At 42.9% G+C, this 22,905-nt stretch overlaps 1 protein-coding gene across 1 annotated transcript in view; it reads left to right on the plus strand.

Moving 5' to 3' along the window:
- LOC141271441 (uncharacterized) overlaps positions 1-22,905 on the plus strand; it is a 233,171-nt gene that overhangs the window by 8,536 nt on the left and 201,730 nt on the right. The window contains exon 3 of the mRNA XM_073681516.1: positions 9,973-10,806. Coding sequence (XP_073537617.1) covers positions 9,973-10,806 — 834 coding nt within the window. The remainder of the gene's footprint in view (positions 1-9,972; positions 10,807-22,905) is intronic.

Below are 22,905 nucleotides of genomic sequence, written 5' to 3' on the forward strand. Positions count from 1 at the left end.
CTCACTCATGATCCAATTGCCCAGCGGATGAGGTCTTGTGATAGAGAGAAGATTCCTGGTTCTTTTCATGAGTTGCTTAAGGAAGTTCGCAAGGAGGAGGTTATTGTGGCCGCAAGAGAGAAGACATCCCCTCGGGTGACTACTGTTGCCCTGAAGCCAGCAGCCGACTGCCGAGAGACAGAACTGTTGAAAGTCATCGAGAAAAAGGGGGAGCCGATTACACAATTGTTAAGTGCCCAGGCCAAGACAATGCAGCGGCTACAAAGTGTTGCAGAGGTAGCGGAGAAGCAAATCCTGGCTTCAGGAAGAGAGAATGATGACCTCTGTAGAGTGGAGAGTAGGAAACCAGAAGGGTGCTTTGTCTGTGGGAGTCCAGGCCATATAGCTCTTCAGTGTCCGAAGAGGTGGAGCTCAAAGAACTCTTCACATTTTCCCCATCACACTCAGAGGCAGTCGGGAAACGGGAAAGGGGGGCCAGTAGAACCCTATACTGAGCCCCCATCAGCAACTAAGACCTACTCTACCTCCCCATCCAGTAGTGCCTCATCGAAAACACTGCCTGAAGGGTTAGTGGGACCAGCCCCACATGTCCCCGCATTTATCAATGGTCAACCTTGTTCAGTGTTGCTGGATAGCGGATCTCAAGTGTCCATCATCTTCGAAGGATGGTATAAGAGATATTTATCCAATATGCCTCTGAAACCGTTGTCTGGACTCGTGGTGTGGGGACTGAGTGAGCACAGCTACCCCTACCTAGGATACGTGTCCGTGACACTACGATTCCCAAAGACTGTTGTTGGAGTGGATAAAGAGATACCCATCATAGCGTTAATCTGCCCGGAGGCAAAGGCCGATGAGAGACCAACACCTGTCATAGTGGGAACAAATGCCAACATCTTCCGTATGTTAGCTCAGTGGTGTCGTGAAGTTGGGGGAGAAAATTACTCGCAGACCCTATCCATCCACCCAGTCTGTCTGGAAGCCTATGTGAGGATGGAGGAGGAGAAAAGGGAACTACAGCCTGAAAGCTTTGACCCTTGTTTTGAAGGAAGTGAGCTGAAAAGAGAAGAGAGGGGATTGGTCATCGATGGCATGATGATGCGGGGGGCAGCGAATGGGACATGGGCCTTGCCCAAGGAGTAGAGCATCGCATTCGGTTGAAGGATCAAACGCCTTTCAGAGAGAGATCCCAAAGATTGGCCCCTGCGGATATTGAAGATGTCAGGCAGCATCTACGCGGTATGTTAGACACAGGAGTCATCATAGAGTCTAGTAGCCCCTATGCTTCCCCCATCGTGATAGCTCGGAAAAAAAATGGAGCTATTCGGATGTGTGTGGATTATCGTACCTTGAACAAACGTACGGTCCCTGACCAGTACACTGTGCCCCGAATAGATGAAGCTCTGGATTGCCTGCAAGGGAGCCAATGGTTTTCTGTGTTAGATCTCCGGAATGGCTACTATCAGATACCCATGTCAAAAGAAGATCAGGAGAAGACCGCTTTTATCTGCCCCATTGGGTTCTTCGAGTTTCAGAGGCTACCTCAAGGATTGACAGGTGCTCCAGCCACTTTTCAGAGATGTATGGACAAAGTAGTGGGGGACATGCACTTACGTGAGGTCTTGGTTTATCTAGATGATCTTATTGTTTTTGGGAAGACTCTGGAAGAACACAACCAGCGGTTGTTCAAGGTGCTGGGCAGGCTGAAGGAGGCTGGGTTGAAGTTGTCCCTTGACCAGTGCCGGATTTGCCAGACAACTGTGAAATATGTGGGGCACATAGTCAGCAGAGAAGGAATTTCCACCGACCCTGCCAAAGTGGAGGCTATGGTAAACTGGCCTAAGCCCACCAAGCTGAGGGAGCTCAGGTCCTTTTTAGGATTTTGTGGATACTACCAAAGATTTGTACCCCACTACTCTCGGATTGCGAAGCCGTTAACTGCCCTTACCGAGGGGTATCCCCCTTCCGGCAGGACAGCCCACTCCTCAAGGTCAGGAAAGAGGGTCTACTTCCGAGTTAATGAACTTTTTGGGAAAAGATGGACACCTTTATGCGACGAGGCATTCGAGAAACTGAAGTCATGTTTGACCCAAACTCCAGTGTTGGCCTATGCAGACCCCAGTAAACCATATGTGTTACATGTAGATGCTTCTCTCGACGGACTAGGAGGGATTCTCTATCAGGACCATGATGGCTGTCTACGTCCCGTTTACTACATTAGTCGAGGATTGACTCCCAGTGAACGCAACTACCCAGCTCACAAATTGGAGTTTCTGGCTTTGAAATGGGCTGTAGTGGACACGCTGCATGACTACCTCTATGGGGTACACTTCGTGGTTCATACCGACAACAATCCATTAACCTACGTGAGAACCACCGCAAAACTGGATGCCACGGGGTACCGGTGGCTTGCTGCACTCTCTTTGTATGATTTCAGCTTAAAGTATCGACCGGGGATCAGTAACATTGATGCAGACACACTCTCTCGCCTGCCTAGGAAACCTTTAAATGAGGAAGAAGGAGGATGGATAGAGGTCCCTGCCCCTGAGGTGAAGACTCTGTGCCATAGACTTCAAACTAATGCCCTCCCTATGCAGTGTTGTGCTAAATTCTTAGGAGTATCCAATGAAGCACTTCCGTTGTTGTACTGCCGAGTGACAAATGTGAATTCAGACTCTCTCCCTCAACTGACTCTTAATCAAGTCAGAAAGGCGCAGCAGGAGGATCAATCAGTGGGGGTAGTCTGATGGTGGGTTAAGAGGGGCTGGAGGCCTGAAAAGAATGCATTAAGAACAGAGGAGTCTGTCCTGCTGACTCGGCAGCTAGAGTCTCTCATAGTAAGAAATGGACTACTATACTGGGAGGCAAAGTGCCAGAAAGGAGGAGTCCACAGACAGCTGGTGTTACCCGATTTCGGAGGATGGTCATGAAGTCCCTGCATCATGACCATGGACATCTTGGCATCGAGAAGACCATGAGTCTTGTGGCCGACCGATTTTACTGGCCTCACATGGAAGCGGATATTGAAGAATACTGCAAATCATGTTCCCGGTGTGTGTTGAGAAAAACCTTGCCTTTGAGAACAGCCCACCTTGTGAACATTAACAGTGATGGCCCACTTGAGCTAGTGTGCATTGATTTCCTCTCCATCGAGCCTGATGAAAGCAATGTCAGTAATGTGTTAGTGGTCACACTACCCCACTAAAGATCAAAGGGCAATTACTGTGGCAAAAACACTATGGGAGAAGTTCTTCATACATTACGGGCTGCCTGCCCGCATCCATACCGAACAAGGAAGAGATTTCGAAAGTAGACTAATCAAGGAGCTATGCGCTCTCTGTGGGATCAAGAAATCCAGAACCACACCATATCACCCCCAAGGGGACCCTCAACCTGAGAGATTCAATCGTACCCTTATGAACATGTTAGGCACTTTGGATCCCAGAAAGAAGGGACACTGGAGCAGGCATGTGAGCCAGTTGGTTCATGCCTACAATTGCACCACGAATGAGTCAACTGGATACTCTCCTTATTTCCTCATGTTTGGAAGAAAAACCCGACTACCAGTGGATATTAGTTTTGGGACATCCATTGACCGTTCTAATGGGAAGACCTACTTAAAATATGTGTCCCAGCTAAAAGAAGATTTGACAAAAGCTTACAGATTGGCAGAGCAGGCCTCTGGTCGGTCAGGGAAGCGCAATAAGACTCGCTACGACTGTAGGGTTCGAGAACAAGTTTTACTGCCTGGAGATAGAGTCCTTATCCAACTTCTGGGCCTTCCTGGGAAGCACAAGCTTGCTGATCAGTGGTGTCCTGACCCTTATGTGGTGATGGAGAAGTTGCCCGGTGTCCCGGCCTGCAGAGTGATGCCCGAGAGAGGTTTTGACAGCTCCGCCCCCTATCATCGACACCATCTGTTGCCTGTGGGAAAAAACATCCCTTTACCCCCATTGCCAGCTCAAGAAGGTCATACAACCCTTCCGTGCCATAGGAGAAGTCGTAGGTGTCAAAAACCACACCAGCCTGCGGTTGCCTCAGGAGGAAGTGACAGCGAGTCTGGGGATGAATGGGGACCCGACGGTCAATGGAGCTACAGGTGGACCAAGGACCCATGCCCCATGGGCGCAGACCCTGTAAACCAGACTCCTGAAGTAGAAACAAAGAAAAGGCACATTTGTCAGGAGGCGAGTGCACCCTGCCCACAATTGGGGGAAAGTTCAGAAGAGGGACATTTATTGAATGAAGAGATCCACCTGGAGGAGCCCGTTCTTGAGAGACAAGAGTCGGGGGCTGAGGAGGGGGCCCCCTCAGTACACACTCGTCCCAAACGGGACACTAGGCCACCCATGATGCTGACCTATGATAGAATGGGACATACCACTGAGGTCCCCAGGCTGATACACCCTAATTCAAATTCTGTTTGGCCTTATTTCCCAGTATCTCCCATGTGTCCAGGTGGTGGTTTGTGTGCATGTAAATTTGGTGTTAGTCAGGATGCCTTAACCTCCATTCATGTTTCAGGTGGTGAGTCCTTATGTCGTGATGGGACACTTTCAATGACTCACCAGGGGGAGAATGTAACACCTGCACATGGAACTGTCAGATCAGCTACTGGTATACTGGGACTTACAGACACTAAGAAGAGCTTTGCAGCTGCTGTTAAACAGGGACATTAATCGTTTTTCCCCTGAGCTGCAGTGGACTACAATTCCCAGGGACCCTTGTTCCAGTCAGATGACACAGCCTGGAAGGATAGAAGGAGAGAGAATGGATTAGAGGAGGAGGGACTTGGGGGAGGGAGCTGGGCAGGAAGTGAAAGTGAAAGTAAAAGTTCAGAGGAAAGAGAGCGTGGCAGCTTGCTGTGAAAGACGGAGCGCTGTGGACTTGTATTCCTCTACGCTGCAGAGTGTTGCCGTCCCTTCTGATATACCCGCGCTACTGGAGAGAGCGCGGCCTTGTCACCCTGTGAAGCAAGTGACATCAAGGACTCGGAGAGTTCTGCCGGCACTCCCACCATATAAAGGCCTGAATCCTGCCGCCCCCAGCTGGTGTCCAGGGAAACATACAACCGTTTGAGACGCACCGTGAGTGCCCTTCTGAGACTTGTGGTTGTACCAGCACTATTTACAGTGAGTACACTACAACCCAGACTATTGACGTTAATATTCATCTAAGTGCACCAACGGTTATAAATTTGCGCGCCAACATCCGCGGCAACTGGGCCCCAACGTTTGGACTGAGTTAATACAAAAAGGGAAAACCTGCTATGTTATATTTGCAGGGTCGGGGAAGAATTAGATTGTGATGTGTATATGATTTTTACAGAGCACCGTTACTTGTATTGTATGTTATGTCTTTAAATCCACCCCATTTCTGCTGCATAGCAATAAACCTGTTAAACAGTTTTACTCCTGTTCCGGATGAGTGTGTACTGAGCTGTGGCAGGGGCTTCCCGAATCAGCCCCTGGCAGAAGATAACAGTCCTTCTGCAGTCCCAGTGAGAGCTCCAATCAAGATTCGGGTGGAGGCACTGCGCCCTAGAGAGGTGAGACCCCCCATAACACCCAGCGTACTGTGGTAGCTCTAAAGGGGTGTTACAGGTACGTTCTGAAGTGGGGTGCCATAGGGATCTGTGCTAGGACCGATTATTTTTTACCTCTATATTAATGACTTTGGCGATGGGATTGAGAGTAACGTGTCAGTCTTTGCTGACAACATCAAACAATGTAGGATATTAAAATCTGATCTTGACATTACGGTATTGCAGAACGATCTGGATAATATGTCTGAATGGGCAATCACTTGGCAGATGAGGTTTAATATACATAAATGTAGAGTAATGCACCTAGGACAGAGTAATACTATTGCTGCATATACATTAAATGGGAGTATACTCGGGACTACAGAACAGGAGAAGGACTTGGGTATTCTGGTTACAAGTAAACTGAGCAGCACTACTCAATGTCAAGCAGCAGCCGCAAATCAAGCAAGATTTTAGGATGTATAAAAAGAGAAATAAAATCCCGTTATCCCAATGTACTGTTACCCCTTTATAAATCACTGGTGAGGCCACATCTGGAATATGGGATCCAGTTTTGGGCTCCACATTTTAAAAAGGATATTCAGAATTTAGTCAGTTCAAAGGCAGCAACTAAATTATTACAAGGAATGCAAGGCCTCTCATATGATGAGAGGTTGGGAAAGTTGAGCTTGTTTAGCTTAGAAAAACGACACCTTAGAGGGCATCTCATTTACATGTATAAATAGATGTGTGATCAGTGCAAAGGACTAGCACATGACTTATTCCTTCTACAGACCATACTAAGGACTATGGGTGGAAGAAAGGCGATTCTGCCACCTAAACAGGAAAAGGTTCTTTACAGTAAGAGCAGTTGGACTGTGGAATGCCCTACCACAAGAGGTAGTGATGGCAGACACTAAAACAGCTTTCAAAAAAGGGCTGGATGATTTCCTCGATACACATAACATTGTGGGTACAGTTAAATTAGACAAAATGTACAATTGGGGGAGGAATGTTGAACTTGATGGACCTAGGTCTTTATTCAACCTACGTTACTATGTTACCATGAAAGATGTAGTAAAGGAGAGATGCACTTAAATGTTAGACTTGCAGCTGTTGGAAAACCAAGAGGAAGAAGAAAGAGAACCAATCTCCAAAACATAGGTGGATTATAATGAGGGTAATCTGTGCTACCACCCGGGGCCTGGGACTCCGGGGGGCCTATGGCCAGATTGGCCTCATTATAATATTGTGTGCACCGCTGATGAGTCGCACATATCTCGACAGGCAGGGGCTGACTGGGTTCGGGGGGCCCCGGGCCACTCCCCCAGCAGCTGTGCAGGGCCGCCTTGTTTATGTCTATATGTGTCTTTGTATATGTCTATATATGTTTGTGTGTGTGCACATTCTGTGACCTGTATATGTGCAAGTCTACATGTGTTTACGTGACTATGTGTGTGTGTTTGACTGCGTGTGTGACTGCGTGTTTGTGACTGTGTGTGACTGCATGTATGTGTGTGCATGACTGTGTGTGACTGCGTGTACAAATGACTGTCTGTGTGTGTTTGTATGAATAACTGTGTGGACCAGTTTACAAAACACATATGTATATCTATATCCGAGGATCATTAATAACAGCTAACAAATTTAACCACTTAAAAATTAAAAATGTATTCAATTTAGATTAAAATCAAAGAGCTATGAGGGGGGCTCATACTGTATTTAGGAGGCTATGCAGGGGCTCATACTGTATCTAGGAGGCTGTGCAGGGGCTCATACTGTATCATGTCATGTCACATGATACACTGAGTACCTGGGGGGGTTTAAGGTGGAAACTTTTGTTCTGTGTAAAAGAAGAACATGCCACCACAAAGTCCTTAACTTCTCAAGCTATACTAGGCTAACAGAAGTGTTAAGAAAGAAAATCAAATGACTTATGCACACCTGGATATCGGCCAACTTGAGGAAATGTTCCAGTGATGGGATCTTTTTTTTTTTTCTTGGATTCTGTTGAATGATGATCTTTCCAGGTGGGATATCACGGATGCGGACAATAGTGTCTTGCATAATGTGACTAGTGATGATAATGAATTAAGGGTGAGTAGCCTGGTCTGTAGGGCAAAAGAACAAGCTTAAGGCATCTGCTTTAACATTTTTGTTCAGAAGGAAAAAAAAAGAGAATAACGCAAAGTGGTAGAACAACCAAGACCAGGAAACTTATTAAGTCTCACCACTAAACACTAGCTACTTCCTGTGAATAAAGATCAAGATACTCTGTCCCATAAAAAGTATTCACTTTACAAATTATTAATAATAACGAATGTCAGGAACACTTGTACTGACTGGACAATTGTGTTTATTGTACACCATAGAATCTACTGTGATAATGGCATTTGGTGTGATGAGACCACTCAGAAGAGATAAGTACAAAACATTACCCCCCCCCCCTTTACAAAGGGCCACAGGACCAGGACTCACAGGATATAAAGAATGAATTACGCAGCTAGAAACCAACATTTCTCTTGTCCACAACTTTTTCAGAGAACCAAATAAAGTAGGTAACCGTTTATCTTCCTACAAGCAAAGATCTTGTAAATTTCAAATTTCTAGAAAGTCAGATAAATGAACCTTGAGTTCAGGATTATGTTCTGGTGCAACATCCGCATTTGCCAGTTCAACTATCATTGAATGTACTAGTAAAACATATGTTGCGTTCCCATATATCATGCTGGATCAGAAGTTGTGTATCATCACTGGTAGATATTTTGCTGTGTTACATTTTCCTCAAAGAGCAGCAATCAGAGGTGAGCTCCCCCTGCTGCTATTAACCCCTTACTTGCTGCTGTCAGTCTCTTACGGTGACATTTACAGCCCATGATCCAAAGGGGAGAGGCGGTGCTGTTCTTATCAATTATCAATCAATCACTTAATTGTGGGGTGCCAGTGGATTGCTATGGCCATGTTGAATGACCCCTTGCTGGCCATGACTGTGCTCTTGTGAAGACCAACTTGTGACTGGTTTCATAGGAGACTGTGATTTTTACTATATTCCGCAGAGTTCTCTAAGATCACAAAGAAATAGTCATTCAATTTTTTTAAAACATATAAAAAATTACTCCAATAAAAGTAAAGAAATAATTAGAATGAAAGAAACACATTTGGTATCATTGTATCCGCAAAAGTCTGATCTATCAATATATAAAATTAGTGAACCCAATTGGTAAAAGCCAACAAGAGAAAAAAATTGAAAAGGCAGAATTGCAACTTTCAGTCCCCACAACGCCACCAAAAAATGCAAAAGTGGTAAAAACATCACATCTACCCCTAAATGGAATCAATAAAAATGTCAGCTCGCCAAATAATAAACAACCAACACACAGCTCTATTAACATAAAAATGAAAACGTTACAGATTTTAAAAAAAAATGACGGCATAAATGAATTTTTTTTCTTCGAAATTTCTAGTATTTCTGTATTATTTTCAGTCACCGCATTTTTTTGCTCATTTTCCTGTACATTACATGATGAAACTAATGAAGTCGACTTCGTCCCATCTTCATATGGCGATGTCAATGAAAAAAATTACATCCTTTCAAAGGGGAGGGAAAAATGAAAGCTCCAAAAATTGCCTGATCGGGAAGAGGATAAAGGATACTTTGTGAGATTTCATTTGTTTGGCCACTTCATACTTCACCTTAGAGAATCCATGATCTTGGACCACCACTGGATGCAGATGATCCATCTTGGGCCTTATACAGTCGTCCAATGTTCTTTCTGTGGTTTTCATTGATAGAACACATTCACACTGGCCATTTTTTTCTTTGGTTTACTGATGATCATTAATGGGGTCAGGTCGTACACAGACGTTGGGCAGGCGGACAGATAAGCAGAGGGATGCAGGTCAGATGCAAGTTAAGGTCAATATATAGGCCAGGCAAAAAAGAAAAGTCAAATTATGGAAATTAGCTACAACTAGAGAGACAGATGAGGGGAGAATCCAGGGGTCAGGTAAAAAACAAACCACAAACACTTATATTCCGCTCTTTGCAAAAAAAAAAATACTGCTACTAGAGCTCTGCACTTACTCCAAAGCCTGGGATCATGTTCCCTCAGAGTATATGTAAATGATATGGAGTGTATGTGTTCAACTCCTAATATCACTGACTTACAGGTGCCTTCATGAGTGTTTATTAAACGTTTTACTAGGAAACCTTGCCGATGGGCACAAAGAAGCCTGAACCTATGACAAAGCTACAGAGAAGTGAACTATTGAAGGTGCACAGTCTGGTGACCAAACATAATAATCCACTAGTCCCTGCTTTGACCTCCACTAATGTCAACTTTCTCCTACTTAATTTAATTTTGCCACAATAAGTATAAAATGCTTCTATGGAACTGCTTTAAAATATCTAATATTGTAAGAAATCTTATTATTCCCTGTTATTGAAGAAAATTAAAATCCATTTTATTCTTGGCAGATGTCTTCAGCAGAAGCTCAGAGGAAGATCTGTTATTTTCATATTTTAAAGCATTTGATAATGGTGTCACACCAGATTCATATGAAGAGCAGATCATTATTCCGGATCCACCTCCAAGTCTTCACATCAAAAATCTTTCAACTGATCCTTTTCAGCAAGTCCTGTCTTCTGATTCATCACAGACTGTAGAGCATAGAAAAAATAACAGAACCGATATTCAACATCAAAGGACTCACACAAAAGAGAAACCGTTTTCATGTTCCGAATGTGGGAAATGTTTTACTCAGAAAGGAGATCTTGTTAAACATCAAAGAATTCACACAGGGGAGAAACTATTTTCATGTCCAGAATGTTGGAAATGTTTTTCCACCACCTCACATCTGGTTAGACATCATAGAATTCATACAGGGGAGAAGCCATTTTCTTGTCCAGAATGTGGGAAATGTTTTTCCAACACATCACACCTGGTTAGACATCAGAGAATTCACACAGAGGAGAAGCCATTTTCATGTCCAGAATGTGGGAAATTTTTTTCCAACACATCACACCTTGTGGCACATCAGAGAATTCACACAGAGGAGAAGCCATTTTCATGCTCAGAATGTGGGAAATGTTTTACTTACAAATCACACCTGCTTAGACATCAGAGAATTCACACAGGGGAGAAACCATTTTCATGTTCAGAATGTGGGAAATGTTTTAATCAGAGGGCAGACCTTGTTAAACATCAAAGAATTCACACAGGGGAGAAACCATTTTCATGCTCAGAATGTGGGAAATGTTTTATTGATAGCTCCACTCTTAGGTCACATAAGAGAACTCATACCGGGTAAAAAAACAGTTTCACATTCAGAATGTAGTAAACATTTTACAAATAACGCAAGTCTTGTAGTTCATCAGATAACTCGTATAAGTAGGAAGCCATTTTCACGTCCAGAATGTTTTACTCTCAAATCACATTTTCGTTAACATCAGAGAAATCACATGGAAGCAGCGATTTTCTTTTTTATTGGCAAATTCATCAAGATACTGTTAGTCAAAGTAAAGTCAAACATTACGTAAGAAATGGAAAGTAATCTACAGCATTGAGTGATGATCAGGAAATGTATGCAATTACCAAAAAACACCTTTTTTCAAAAAGAAAAGAAAATCCAATTTACACACCTTGATATTCTCCTGTATTTTCAACAACTACCATATATTTCGGATTACAAGATGCACTTTTTTCCCCCAAATTTGGGGAGGAAAATTGAGGTGTATCTTATAATCTGAGCTGTAGCTGTGGTGGTGCTTACCAGCTTCTGTGGAGCGGGATCCCTGGATCGTTGCTGCCGGAAGCTTCTGCCGGAGGTAGAGGCAGGAGTTGGGCGATGGCTGCAGGCTCCATACTGGTAGGACAAGGTGTTTGACAGTGCGGGGGCTCCGCCAAAATTTTGTGACAGCCCGGAGCCTCACACTTTCCACACTTTTCTATGTGGTGGACTCTGGGAAAATAGACGCCGGACGCTGTGCACAGATTGAGACCTCGGCAGCACCGAGATCTCATCTACAAGATTTCTGCTTCTGAGTTCTTGATTGCGCATGCGCTGCCTCCGGTGGCTATTTTCCCGGAGTCCACTGCATAGAAGAGTATGGAAAGTGTGGGACCCAGGGCTGTCACAAAATGTCGGCGAAGCCTCTGCACCACGAACACCTCATTCTACCAGCCTGGGGCCCTTGGCCATGGCCCCACTCCTGCCACCAAACACCCCATGCTACCAGCCTGGAGCCTGCAGCATCTCCTGCCTCCGCCAGCAGCGACCCTGTCACCTTGGACCCCACTCCATCACCGCTGCCCCCCAGTAAGCTACCGCAAAAGCGTATTATAACACGCACCATTTTATAAAAAAAAAAAAGAAAACATTTTTCCTATTTTCCTCCCCAAAATTTGGGGTGTGTTTTATAAACAGGTGCGTTTTATACTCCGCAAAATGCGGTACATCTCTGTGTTTGGGGCTTTGTCGATTTAAGATAGTTTTGAATATATAATATTTCTTATTTATTTGCCATTATAATGTCCCTTATTTATTTATTTTATGTTGAATTATATTGGATTATTCAGAAATGTCATGTTCCCTTCGCTCTAGCTCTTTGCCATTAATAATGTATATATGTGTTTCTTACCTTTTATTTCCTGATTTATTATTATCTCTCACTTATCTGCTACTTCTGCTCAGGCACCCATGTTGTATCATGCGCGTATGCACTCTAGATCCACTTAATGTTTCATATATATATATTGTGTGGACATACTCCCTTACATATTCCTTGTTTTTGATTGTCCTCTGATGTGTTCCTCTTTAAACATATATCTTTCTTCCCATCAATGTTTGATTTGTAATCTGTGCGCATGCGCTATGGATTAATTGCACGTTCTATATATTATGTCAGGGTTTATCTCTTCACACATGCGCAGTCTACTTACAAGTCATTAGTGGTGCCGAGCTCTTCTTCGCATACCTCTCCTTCTCTTACGAATAACTTTGTTGATCTCACATTTAACTTTGAGTGCGTGCTCTATATATCAACGTTTAGTTCCTATATTCTGTATGATTATTCTTGCAAGCATGAGCCACTCGTCTACAGATTACGAGCGTTCCACATGTTTTCTGCGCATGGGCAGCTCTTTTCGATAAGGGCTTTACTCGCGCATGCGCTTTAATAACTCTAGAAACTTTGACTGCTTTTGTTTGCGCATGCACAATGAATGTTTCAAGCAAACTTTATCAATATAGCGTGTTTGCGCCTGCACGTTGGTGACCTTAAATCAACTTTATATTCTATATGCAAGCATTCACTTTACACATTTCCGGACACTGACATAACCCATTGATTTACTCTCTCTGCCTCCTACACCTGGTAATTAAATGATTTACTTTATTATTTTATTATCTTTATGTGTATATAAGTGACATTATCTGACACCATTACTCATTCTTACTCCTGAGGACGCCACAGCTTGTGTGGCGAAACACGAGGAGTTTTCTCGACTCATTTTATTTTTGCCTCATTCACAGGTTCCTTGTTATACTTATTTTGCCCTATTTGATTTATTATTCTCATGGTTATCTATGCTTAGCTTACGTCCTTGTGTGCTGACATGCATATGTGTTTATTAATTATAATTGAGGAATATATATATATTTTTTTGTTATCTTGGCATTACCAATTGTTCCTACTCCTTTGGTAGTCATTCGGTTTCAGAATAAACTAGGCTTCTGTTTTGCATATAAGATTTTCTTTGCTGAATATCCTGTGTACTATAATGCATCGGGCACATGAGGATAGGTGGTGATCTAACTATAGATGCATTAATTTGTGTATAAATGGCCTATTATCATTTTAAATGTGTTTTTACATTTTTGTGTCTTTGTTGTCTTCCATTGCCATTCATAATAAAGGCTTTTATTTGGTGATCCCTATGCACTTGCACACTTCTTTTTCTATGTTGATGTTCTCTTAGCTCACATCAGAGAACTTACACGGGGTAAAACAACATTACTACATTCCGTACACCATAAACGTTTTACAAATAAAGCAATTCTTGTTGTCCATCGGTGAACTTGTATAGGGAGGAAGCCATTTTCATGTCCAGAACGGTTTACTCACAAATCACATTTTCTTAAACATCAGAGAAATCACATGGAAGCAGCTGTTTTATTATTACTGACAAAATCATCAAGAAACTGCTAAAGTCAAAGTAAAGTCACACGTTACATAAGAAAGGGAAAGTAATTTAGAGCATTGAGTGTTGATCAAGAAATGTATGCAATTATCAATAAATACCTTTTATTGAAAAGCGAATAAAATCCAATTTACACACCTTTTATATTCTCCATGTTTATAAAATGTTTCGTTTATTAATGACAATCTGCAAAAATTCTGCGCAGGTGTGGAAAAAATGCGACAAAGTAAGAAGCTTTCAAAAATAAAGCAAACTTCTAGCTCTTCTATCGATTAACAAAATGCAAAGTGAGTGAGCAAAAGATAAATCTAAATCACATTAATATTTAGTGACCGGATTTGTCTTCAAAACGGCATCAAAAGATCAATTCTTCTAGGTATACTTGCATACAATTTTTGAAGGAATTAGGCAAGGAAGTTTTTCCAAATATCTTGGAGAACTAATCACAGAACTTTTGTGGATATAACTTGCGCAAATCCTTTTGTCTCTTCATGTAATTCCAGACAGACTAGATGATGCTGAGCTCGGGGCTCTGTAGGGGCAGTATTAACACTTCCAGGAAGCCTTATTCTTTACACTGAAGATCCTTCTTAATGACATTGGCTTTATGTTCTGTATGGTTGTGGTCATTGTCCTACTGCAGAATAGATTTGGCCTCCCTGTTGGTGTTGCATGATAAGTATCTGCCTGTATTTCTCTGCAGTGGTGAATTATGGTAGGCACACGACAGCTAAAATAAGTTGGGTGTTCTGTGTTAAATCTAACCATGAAGTGGAGAAAGAGAACCAAGGCACTCCAGATTCAAATGAAAATTAGCATTTATTTCATCAGCTTGTAGGTGTACATTGAACAATGGGACGACCTTGATGAAAAATATCAGTTATTTCAACTTCAATTACCAAGATGCCACACAAGAAACCTCTTATACTGGGTAAAACCAGTGAGCTGTTTCAAGACCTTTGCAAACTTATTGTTGCAAAAAAAAAAAAACTAGTGCCATTGAAAAATTTCCAGAAGAATTTCTAAATTACTGAATGTTTCAGTTAACGCCTTCGGTTCAAACATGGGAAAGTGCCATTTCTAGCAGATGAGATGGTTGTGGGGCTTTCTGTGTTTACTGCATATACAAAATTCTGAATAAATCGAGATAATTTGAAAATGTAGTTTCCTTTTTTTTCATCATTTCAATATGAGTAACATCTCTATCCATCCTGTGATTTTCATAACTCCATTTCTTTTCCTTTTTGGTGTTGCAACTTCAATATTGTCCTGTGTATATCCCACCCCTTGCTGAGCTCATGTTGTCCTCATCACTGAAGCTGAATGTGTCCCCTTTAAGGATAATTTCTAGATATAACCTGTTTAGTGTTGGCTCCTGAAGCTGAAGTGCAGCCAAAGATAATGAACAATCTTGTATTCTAGATACCATCCATCAGAAGGCTTTCTTACCGATTTACAAATGGTACATTCAAACGTTACACCTATTACAAACACACGTGTGCACCTCCATCTGCAGCAGCATCACTTCATGGATCTGTCAGTTACTTGAAAAATTAGGTCTTTCTGTTTCCGCATCCCAGTCATCAGTTGCTCTTTAGAATGGAAGAAAATCACAGCCCAGACTTCTAATTCACCCAGCAGTAACATGATCGCTGGTTTTCAGCCTGATATAGCAGAGTTACTGGATATTTTCCCTGTAACTGGGGCTCCTAGAGATGCCTAAGTTACATTGGAAAATATGTACAATAAAGAAAAAATAAATATACAGGGTGGTCCAAAAGTAGGCGGACAGAAAGTGTAATAAGGTTATGAAGGGGGAGATTTATCAAACATGGTGTAAAGTGAAACTGGCTCAGTTGCGCTTAGCAACCAATCAGATTCCACTTTTCATTCCTCACAGACTCTTTGGAAAATGAAAGGTGGAATCAATGTTGGTGTCAATGTTTGGGGTGGTATTTCAAGTTTTGGTGTTTTAGGACCAATATTTTTTGATGGAACAGTCACAGGAGATAAGTATCTCGAAATTCTAATGAATCAAGTTGTTCCCCAGTTACAGCAACAGCCTAATTCAAGTGACCTTTATTTCCAACAAGATGGGGCCCTCCACATTATTCAAGAGTAGTCTGCGAGTATCTTGATGAAACATTTCCTAATAAATGGATTGACCGAAGAGGCCCACTGGATTGGCCGGCACGTTCATCAGACTTGACCCCAATGGATTTTTTTTTTTGAGGAGTACTCAAGGACAAAGTTTATAGTCGAAAACCAAAAAGTGTCAATGGTTTGAAAAATTACATAAGAGATGCATTTCAAGAAATTAATACCCAAAGTGATATGTGCAAAAAAGTTTGTCGAAGCGTAAGAGGCAGACTTCAAAGCTGTGCAAATTGTAATGGAAAACAGTTTGAGCACCTGCGTTGATAAAATTTAAGGGCTTTTGTATTATTGTTCAGAATAAAATGTAATTGTCAATGTCATGCTTGTGTTAGTAAATATAATTTTATATATAAATCAAAATAAATGTTATTATTTTCTGTCCACCTACTTTTGGACCACCCTGTATATCCTCCAGAGATTTGCTTTGAGCAATTGCAGGACAAATTATGTTATAAAAGATGAATACCTGTCTGTCCAACTATCTAATCTACAAGTGCTTCTCACTAAATTAGAATATCATCAAAAAGTTAAAGGAGTTGTCCACTACTTTCACATTGATGCCCTATCCATAGGATAGGGCATCAATGTATGATCAGCCGAGGTCCCACACGCGGCACCCCCGCCGATCAGCTGTTATTGGTGTTGGCGGCGGTGGCTGCAGGCCGGAAGTCCTTACCTGCGGTGCTTGGCCGTCCATCTGTAGTGGCCGCAGCAAGGTACTACACATCCGCCTCCCATTCAATTGAATAGGAGGTGGATGTGCAGTAACAAGCGCCGGCCACTACAACTTGACGGCCAGGCACAGCAGGTAAGGACTTCCGGCCACCTGCACCGATAACACCTGATAGGCGGGGGTGCTGCGTGCGGGACCCCGGCCAAACTTACATTGATGCCCTAGCCTAAGGATAGGGCATCAATGTGAAAGTAGTGGACAACTACTTTAATTTATTTCAGTTCTTCAATACAAAAAGTGAAACTCATATTATATAGTCATTACAATCAGTGATCTATTTCTAGTGTTTATTTCTGTTAATGTTGATGATTATGGCTTACAGCCAATGAAAACACAAAAGTCATCATCTCAGTAAATTAGAATACTTTATAACAACAGCTTGAAAAATGTTTTTAACCCCTTTACAGCCTGTGCCGTATTTGTACGCACAAGGCTGTAACCCCCGCTTCAGTGAGGGCTCCGGCGCTGAGCCCTCACTGAAATGGGCACATGTCAGCTGATTATTACAGCTAACATGTGCCCGCAACAGCCGCGGGTGGAATCGCAATCTCTGACAGCGGCATTTAACTTGCGCAAACCGGATGCACGTCACTTACCCCGCCCATCGACGACCCTGTCACATGATCGCGGTTCACCGATGGGTTGGCATGACAACCCTGGGTCTGCAGCAGACTCCAGTGGTTGTCATGAGCTGGTCGCTATGAGCGCCACCTAGAGGTTGGCGCTCATAGCACAGGACCATTTCTCATACAGGCAGATCTCCTACAGGCACGTGGAGGCCACACACAATACTGAGCCTCATTTTGACTTGTTTTAAGGACATTACATCAAAGTTGGATCAGCCTGTAGTGTGTTTTTCCACTTTCATTTTGGGGGTGACTCCAAATCCAGGCCTCCATTGGTTAATAAATTTGATTTCCATTAATGATTTTTGTGTGATTTTGTTGTCAGCACATTCAACTTTGTACAGAACAAAGTATTCAATGAGAATATTTCATTCATTCAGATCTAGGATGTGTTATTTGAGTGTTCCCTTTATTTTTTTGAGCAGTGTATTTATCTTATCACATATTTATTTTATCACATATCAAAGTATAGATCCACTTTATCACATATCAACCTAATTACGTTATCACCTATCTGTCGATCACTTATTTATCTCTCTAGTTACAAGGGAGTTCAACTAGGCAATTGCCTAGGACCCTCATCCCCATAATCTCTATTGATTACAAGCAGAAACTACACTGATAATACCAGTCCTGCATTAGCAGTATAGTTTCAGATGGTTAAAGTGCAGCGTGACCTTTGGTAACATTACAGACATGTGATCAAAGATCTTGTACACTGGGGGAGTCTATTAGAATTGAACAGCAGGAGACAGGACGGTAAGTCCTCATTAGTGTGTGTGTGTGTCTATGTGATATCTGTGTATATAGTACATATTTGTGTGTATATGTATATATATATATATATATATATATATAATGCGGGCATGTGCTTTGTATATACACATCTGTGAATGTTTGTGCTGTATATACACAGTGGGTGATATAAGTATTTAACACATCACCAATTTTAAGTGAATATATTTGTAAGGGTGCTATGGGCATGAAATTCTCACCAGATATCGGTAACAACCTGTCTAATCCACACAGGGAAAGAAATCAAATCATAGGTCCATTGTTATGTTCTGCAACTAAGAACTAAGGAATTGAATGGAAAAGCTGTCCCTGCACTGAGACTCTGCTTAAACCCTACTCTGGGGTGGGTGCCCTATTCCTTGTGAATAGCCCCACCGACAATCCTGCACTAAACTCAAACGAAGACCTGAAGGAAGGGGAAAGGGTGTCCCTAAAAGATCTAAGGACTGGGAGCAAAAACAGGAGACCTCCTAACAGAAAAGTTAGTTGCAGAAATGAAGATTAAAGGAAACAAAACTGGTGGAACAAGAAGTCCCAGGATTTCAATTGTCCTAAGCACAAAGAACTAACAAGGCAACTTAGCCAGAGCACAAGCATAACAACACTGATGTCCAGCAAGGAATGGGAGACAGGTGCTGAGTAATAAAGAGTGAGGAGCTCACGTGACCAAGACACCCAGCACCAGAGGAAAAGACTAGAAGCCAGCAAACCACAAAAAGATGGCCGAAAAGTAAAACAACATAGATTCTAACAGTACCTCCCCTTTTACAAGGATCCTCTAGGCCGAGCCTTACCAGGAAATCTCCTGTGAAAAGCATTTATTAGCCTCGAGGCCGAGTCGTCCTCTGCCTTCGCCCAGGAATTATCCTCGGGGCCGAAACCTCTCCAGGACACAAGATACTGTAATCTCCCTCTATGCCACCTGGAATCCAAAATGCGAGAAATCTCAAATTCACCATCCTCATCAACAGGAGGAACAGTAGGCTTCGCCTGCTTATCAGGCGTATCCGCCTTCTTAAGTAATGACACATGAAATTAATCCTCCAGGATGAAGGAATGCCCAACCTCACTGCTGCCGAGTTGACAATCTGAACCACTTTGAAAGGACCTACAAATTTAGGCCCCAGTTTTTTAGAAGGAATTTTCAAACAAAGATTCCTAGAGGACAACCAAACCATGTCCCCAACAGCAAACAAGGACTCCTTTCTTTTTTTGTCAAAATACCTTTTTGATCTCCTGTTAGCCTCTTTAAGATTCAGGCGTACACTGGTCCAAACCCTCTCCAAATCACCAGAAAAATTGTCCTCCTCCGGTACAGCAGCGCCAACTTTGGAAAATGGACCAAAAGATGGATACCTGCCAGTACAACAAAAAAAGGAGAACACCCAGCCAAGGAAGAAGTATGATTATTAAGGGAAAACTGCGCAAGTGGTAGAAATTCCGACCACATTTCCTGATTGTCTGCCACAAAACATCTCAAAAACTGCTCGACATCTTGGTTCTTTCTTTCAGTCTGTCCATTGGACTCTGGATGATATCCCGACGAGAATGACAAATGAATTTTCAATCTGTCACAAAAAGCACGCCAAAAGCGAGCCACAAACTGTGGTCCTCTATCGGAAACAATGTCCATGGGAACACCATGAAGCCTGACAATCTCCTTCACAAAAGCCTTAGCAAGAGTCTTGGCACAAGGTAACTTGTTGAATGGAACCAGATGACACATTTTACTAAACCGGTCCACAACAACCTGGATGACAGAAAAACCATCCAATACAGGCAGATCGGTGATAAAATCCATGGCAAGGTGCATCCATGGCGAACTAAGAACTTCCAAGGGGCACAGCAACCCCGCAGCCGGAGCGTGAAAGGCCTCCAACCTAGCACACATAGAACACTGACGCACCCACTTGATGACTTCTCTTTGCCACCCTGGCCACCAGAAACTTCGAGCGATAGACTTCCTAGTTTCCAAAATCCCTGGGTGACCCGCCAACGAGACTCATGACATTCAACAAACAATGCTCTCCTCAAGGCTCTAGGCACAAACAATTTACCACACGGAGTGTTAGTAGGTGCCGCACTCTGAGCTCCTAGGACGCTATTCTTCAACTCAGAATCCAATGAGGCGACCACCACCCCTCTCTGAAAAATACACTCCTTCCTCTCAGCATTCACCGCTGGAGAGAAACTGCGAGACAAAGCGTCAGCCTTAACATTCTTTGTCCCCGGGACAAAGGTTATGGAAAAATTGAACCGGGCAAAAAACAGTGCCCACCTAGCCTGACGGACATTCAAACATTTAGCTGCGTCCAGATAAATCAAATTCTTATGATCAATGAAAACCTGTATAGAATGCCCAGCCCCCTCCAAAAAATGTCGCCAATGCTCGAACGCAAGTTTAATAGCCAACAACTCACGATTCCCAACATTATAGTTGAGCGCTGTCTCAGAATTTTTTTTTGAAAATAAAGCACAGGGATGCACCCTACCCTCTCCCTCCTGGGACAGAACTGCCCCTACGCCTATAGATGAGGCATCCACCTCAACCAAAAATGGCTTGGTCTCATCCACCTGGATGAGAACAGGAGCAGAGCTGAACCTCCCCTTGAGATACTCAAAAGCTTCAATAGCCTCAGTGGACCATTGGACTGTATTAGAACCCTTCTTGGTGAGATCAGTAATGGGTTTAGCGATGACAGAGAAATTCTTTATGAATTTCCTGTAATAATTGGCAAACCCCAAAAACCTCTGTACGGACTTCAAACCTTCAGGCCTCGGCCACTCCAGCAAAGCCTGAACTTTCACCGGGTCCATCTCAAAACTATCACATGAGACAAAGTAACCCAAAAAGCTAATTTTCTGGACAGCAAACTGACACTTCTCCAATTTAGCAAAGAGTGTGTTATCTCTCAGTATCTGAAGAACTTCACGGACTCTCTGCCAATGAGACCCAAGATCCGATGAATAAATCAAAATGTTATCCAGATAAACAATAACACTCCTACCGATCAAGGGTCTCAGAATGTCATTGATGAAATTTTGAACAAAATGCAGGAGCGTTAGTAAGCCCAAAAGGCATCACCAAACACTCAAAATGACCTTCCGGGGTGTTAAAAGTTGTCTTCCATTCATCTCTGTTCTTCACCCGCAGCAAATTATATGCCCCACGAAGGTCAATCTTAGAAAACCATTTAGGTCCAGTCAACTGGTTAAACAAATCCGGAATAAGTGGTAACAGGTAAGGATTGCGCACAGTGATCTTATTAATCTCCCGAAAATCCAGACATGGCCTAAGACCCCCATCCTTCTTTTTGACAAAAAAGAACCCAACGGCCACAGGAGACTTAGAGGGTCTTATGTGACCTGCCACTAAACTAGTCTGAAGGTATTCTTTCAAAGCCTCCCTCTCGGGAATTGTCAGATTAAACAACTGACTCTTTGGGAGCTTAGCATCAGGGACGAACTCACTAGCGCAATCGTAATCTCTATGAGGTGGTAAAGCTTTCGACTCCACCTCCGAAAAAACCCTCCAAAAATCCTGAATGGGTTCAGGTAACTCCCCCTTCACAACAGCCACAATGTGAACATTACAACACTTACCATAACACCCCTGACCCCAGGATCTTATGGAACCAGACAACCAGTCCAGCAAAGGATTATGCACTTTTAACCAGGGCAACCCCAAGATGACTGGAGAAGGCAATTTAGCAAGTACAAATAAGTCAATCTGCTCCGGATGTTCCATATTCATAGAAAGTGGAAACCCAGTGACCTTTCGAAGAATTGTCCCATGCTCCAGGGGAGTATTATCAATCGCTACCACAGGAAAAGGAGACGACAAAGGTTTAGAACCGAACTTACACTTTTCAAGAAATTGTTGATCAATCAAATTAAGTGCAGAACCACAATCCACCATTGCCTGAAACTCAATCGAATGACCCTGACTGGTGGTATTACCAGGAAAAAACACCCCAGCAGAACGTAAAAACGCAATGCGAAAGGGAGTGTTATTTCTACTGACCATTTTTTTTCCTTTCCTTAAGAGAACCTCGCATTGCTTTAAAAAATGATCAGCCTTACCACAATACAAGCAAAGTCCCTCAGAGAACCTCCTGTCCCTCTCCTTGGAACAGTATGACATTGCCCCCACCTACATGGGTTCCCCAGTGTCGGCAGGATTATCGTGAGAAACAGAATCCAGCAATATAGGAAACTTCTCCTCATTCTATCTGGCCCTCAACCTGCTATCCACACGGATAGCTAACTGCATGGCAACTTGCAAAGTATCAGGTGCAGGGAATGCAATGAGCAAATCTTTAACCCTTTCACCTGCCAGCCAGAAACTGAAACTTGAGTGCAGGGTCATTCCATCTGACCTCTGCAGACCATCGTCTGAACAGGGTGCAATAACTCTCAGCATCAAGAGAACCCTGTTTGAGACGACTGAGCTCTGCCTCAGCTGATGTAACCCGATCAGGATCATCATGCAGCAAACCCATGGCATCAAAAAATGCCTCCACAGACCTCAAACAATGATCATCAGGAGACAAGGAAAATGCCCAGATCTTTACTCAATAGAGACATAATAATCCCTACACGCTGTAGTTCACTCCCAGAAGATCTAGGTCTGAGCCGAAAATACAACAAACAAGCATTTTTAAATGAAAAAAAAATCCTGTTGTTTCCCCGAGAAGCACTCAGGTAATCCTACCTTAGGTTCTTTATAGCATTCTACAGGGTATTTACTGATGTACTGCTGAATACCGTCAACCTCCAGAGTCAACCCTTGCAAGCGTTGAGCAAGCTCCTGGATGGTACTCATATTGAAGAAAACCCAGGAATAGGAGAGGAGGAAGAAAAAAAAAC

Source organism: Phyllobates terribilis, unplaced genomic scaffold, assembly GCF_046119375.1.
Source record: "Phyllobates terribilis strain yellow unplaced genomic scaffold, ASM4611937v1 Scaffold_5__5_contigs__length_657084704, whole genome shotgun sequence".
Classification (NCBI taxonomy): domain Eukaryota; kingdom Metazoa; phylum Chordata; class Amphibia; order Anura; family Dendrobatidae; genus Phyllobates; species Phyllobates terribilis.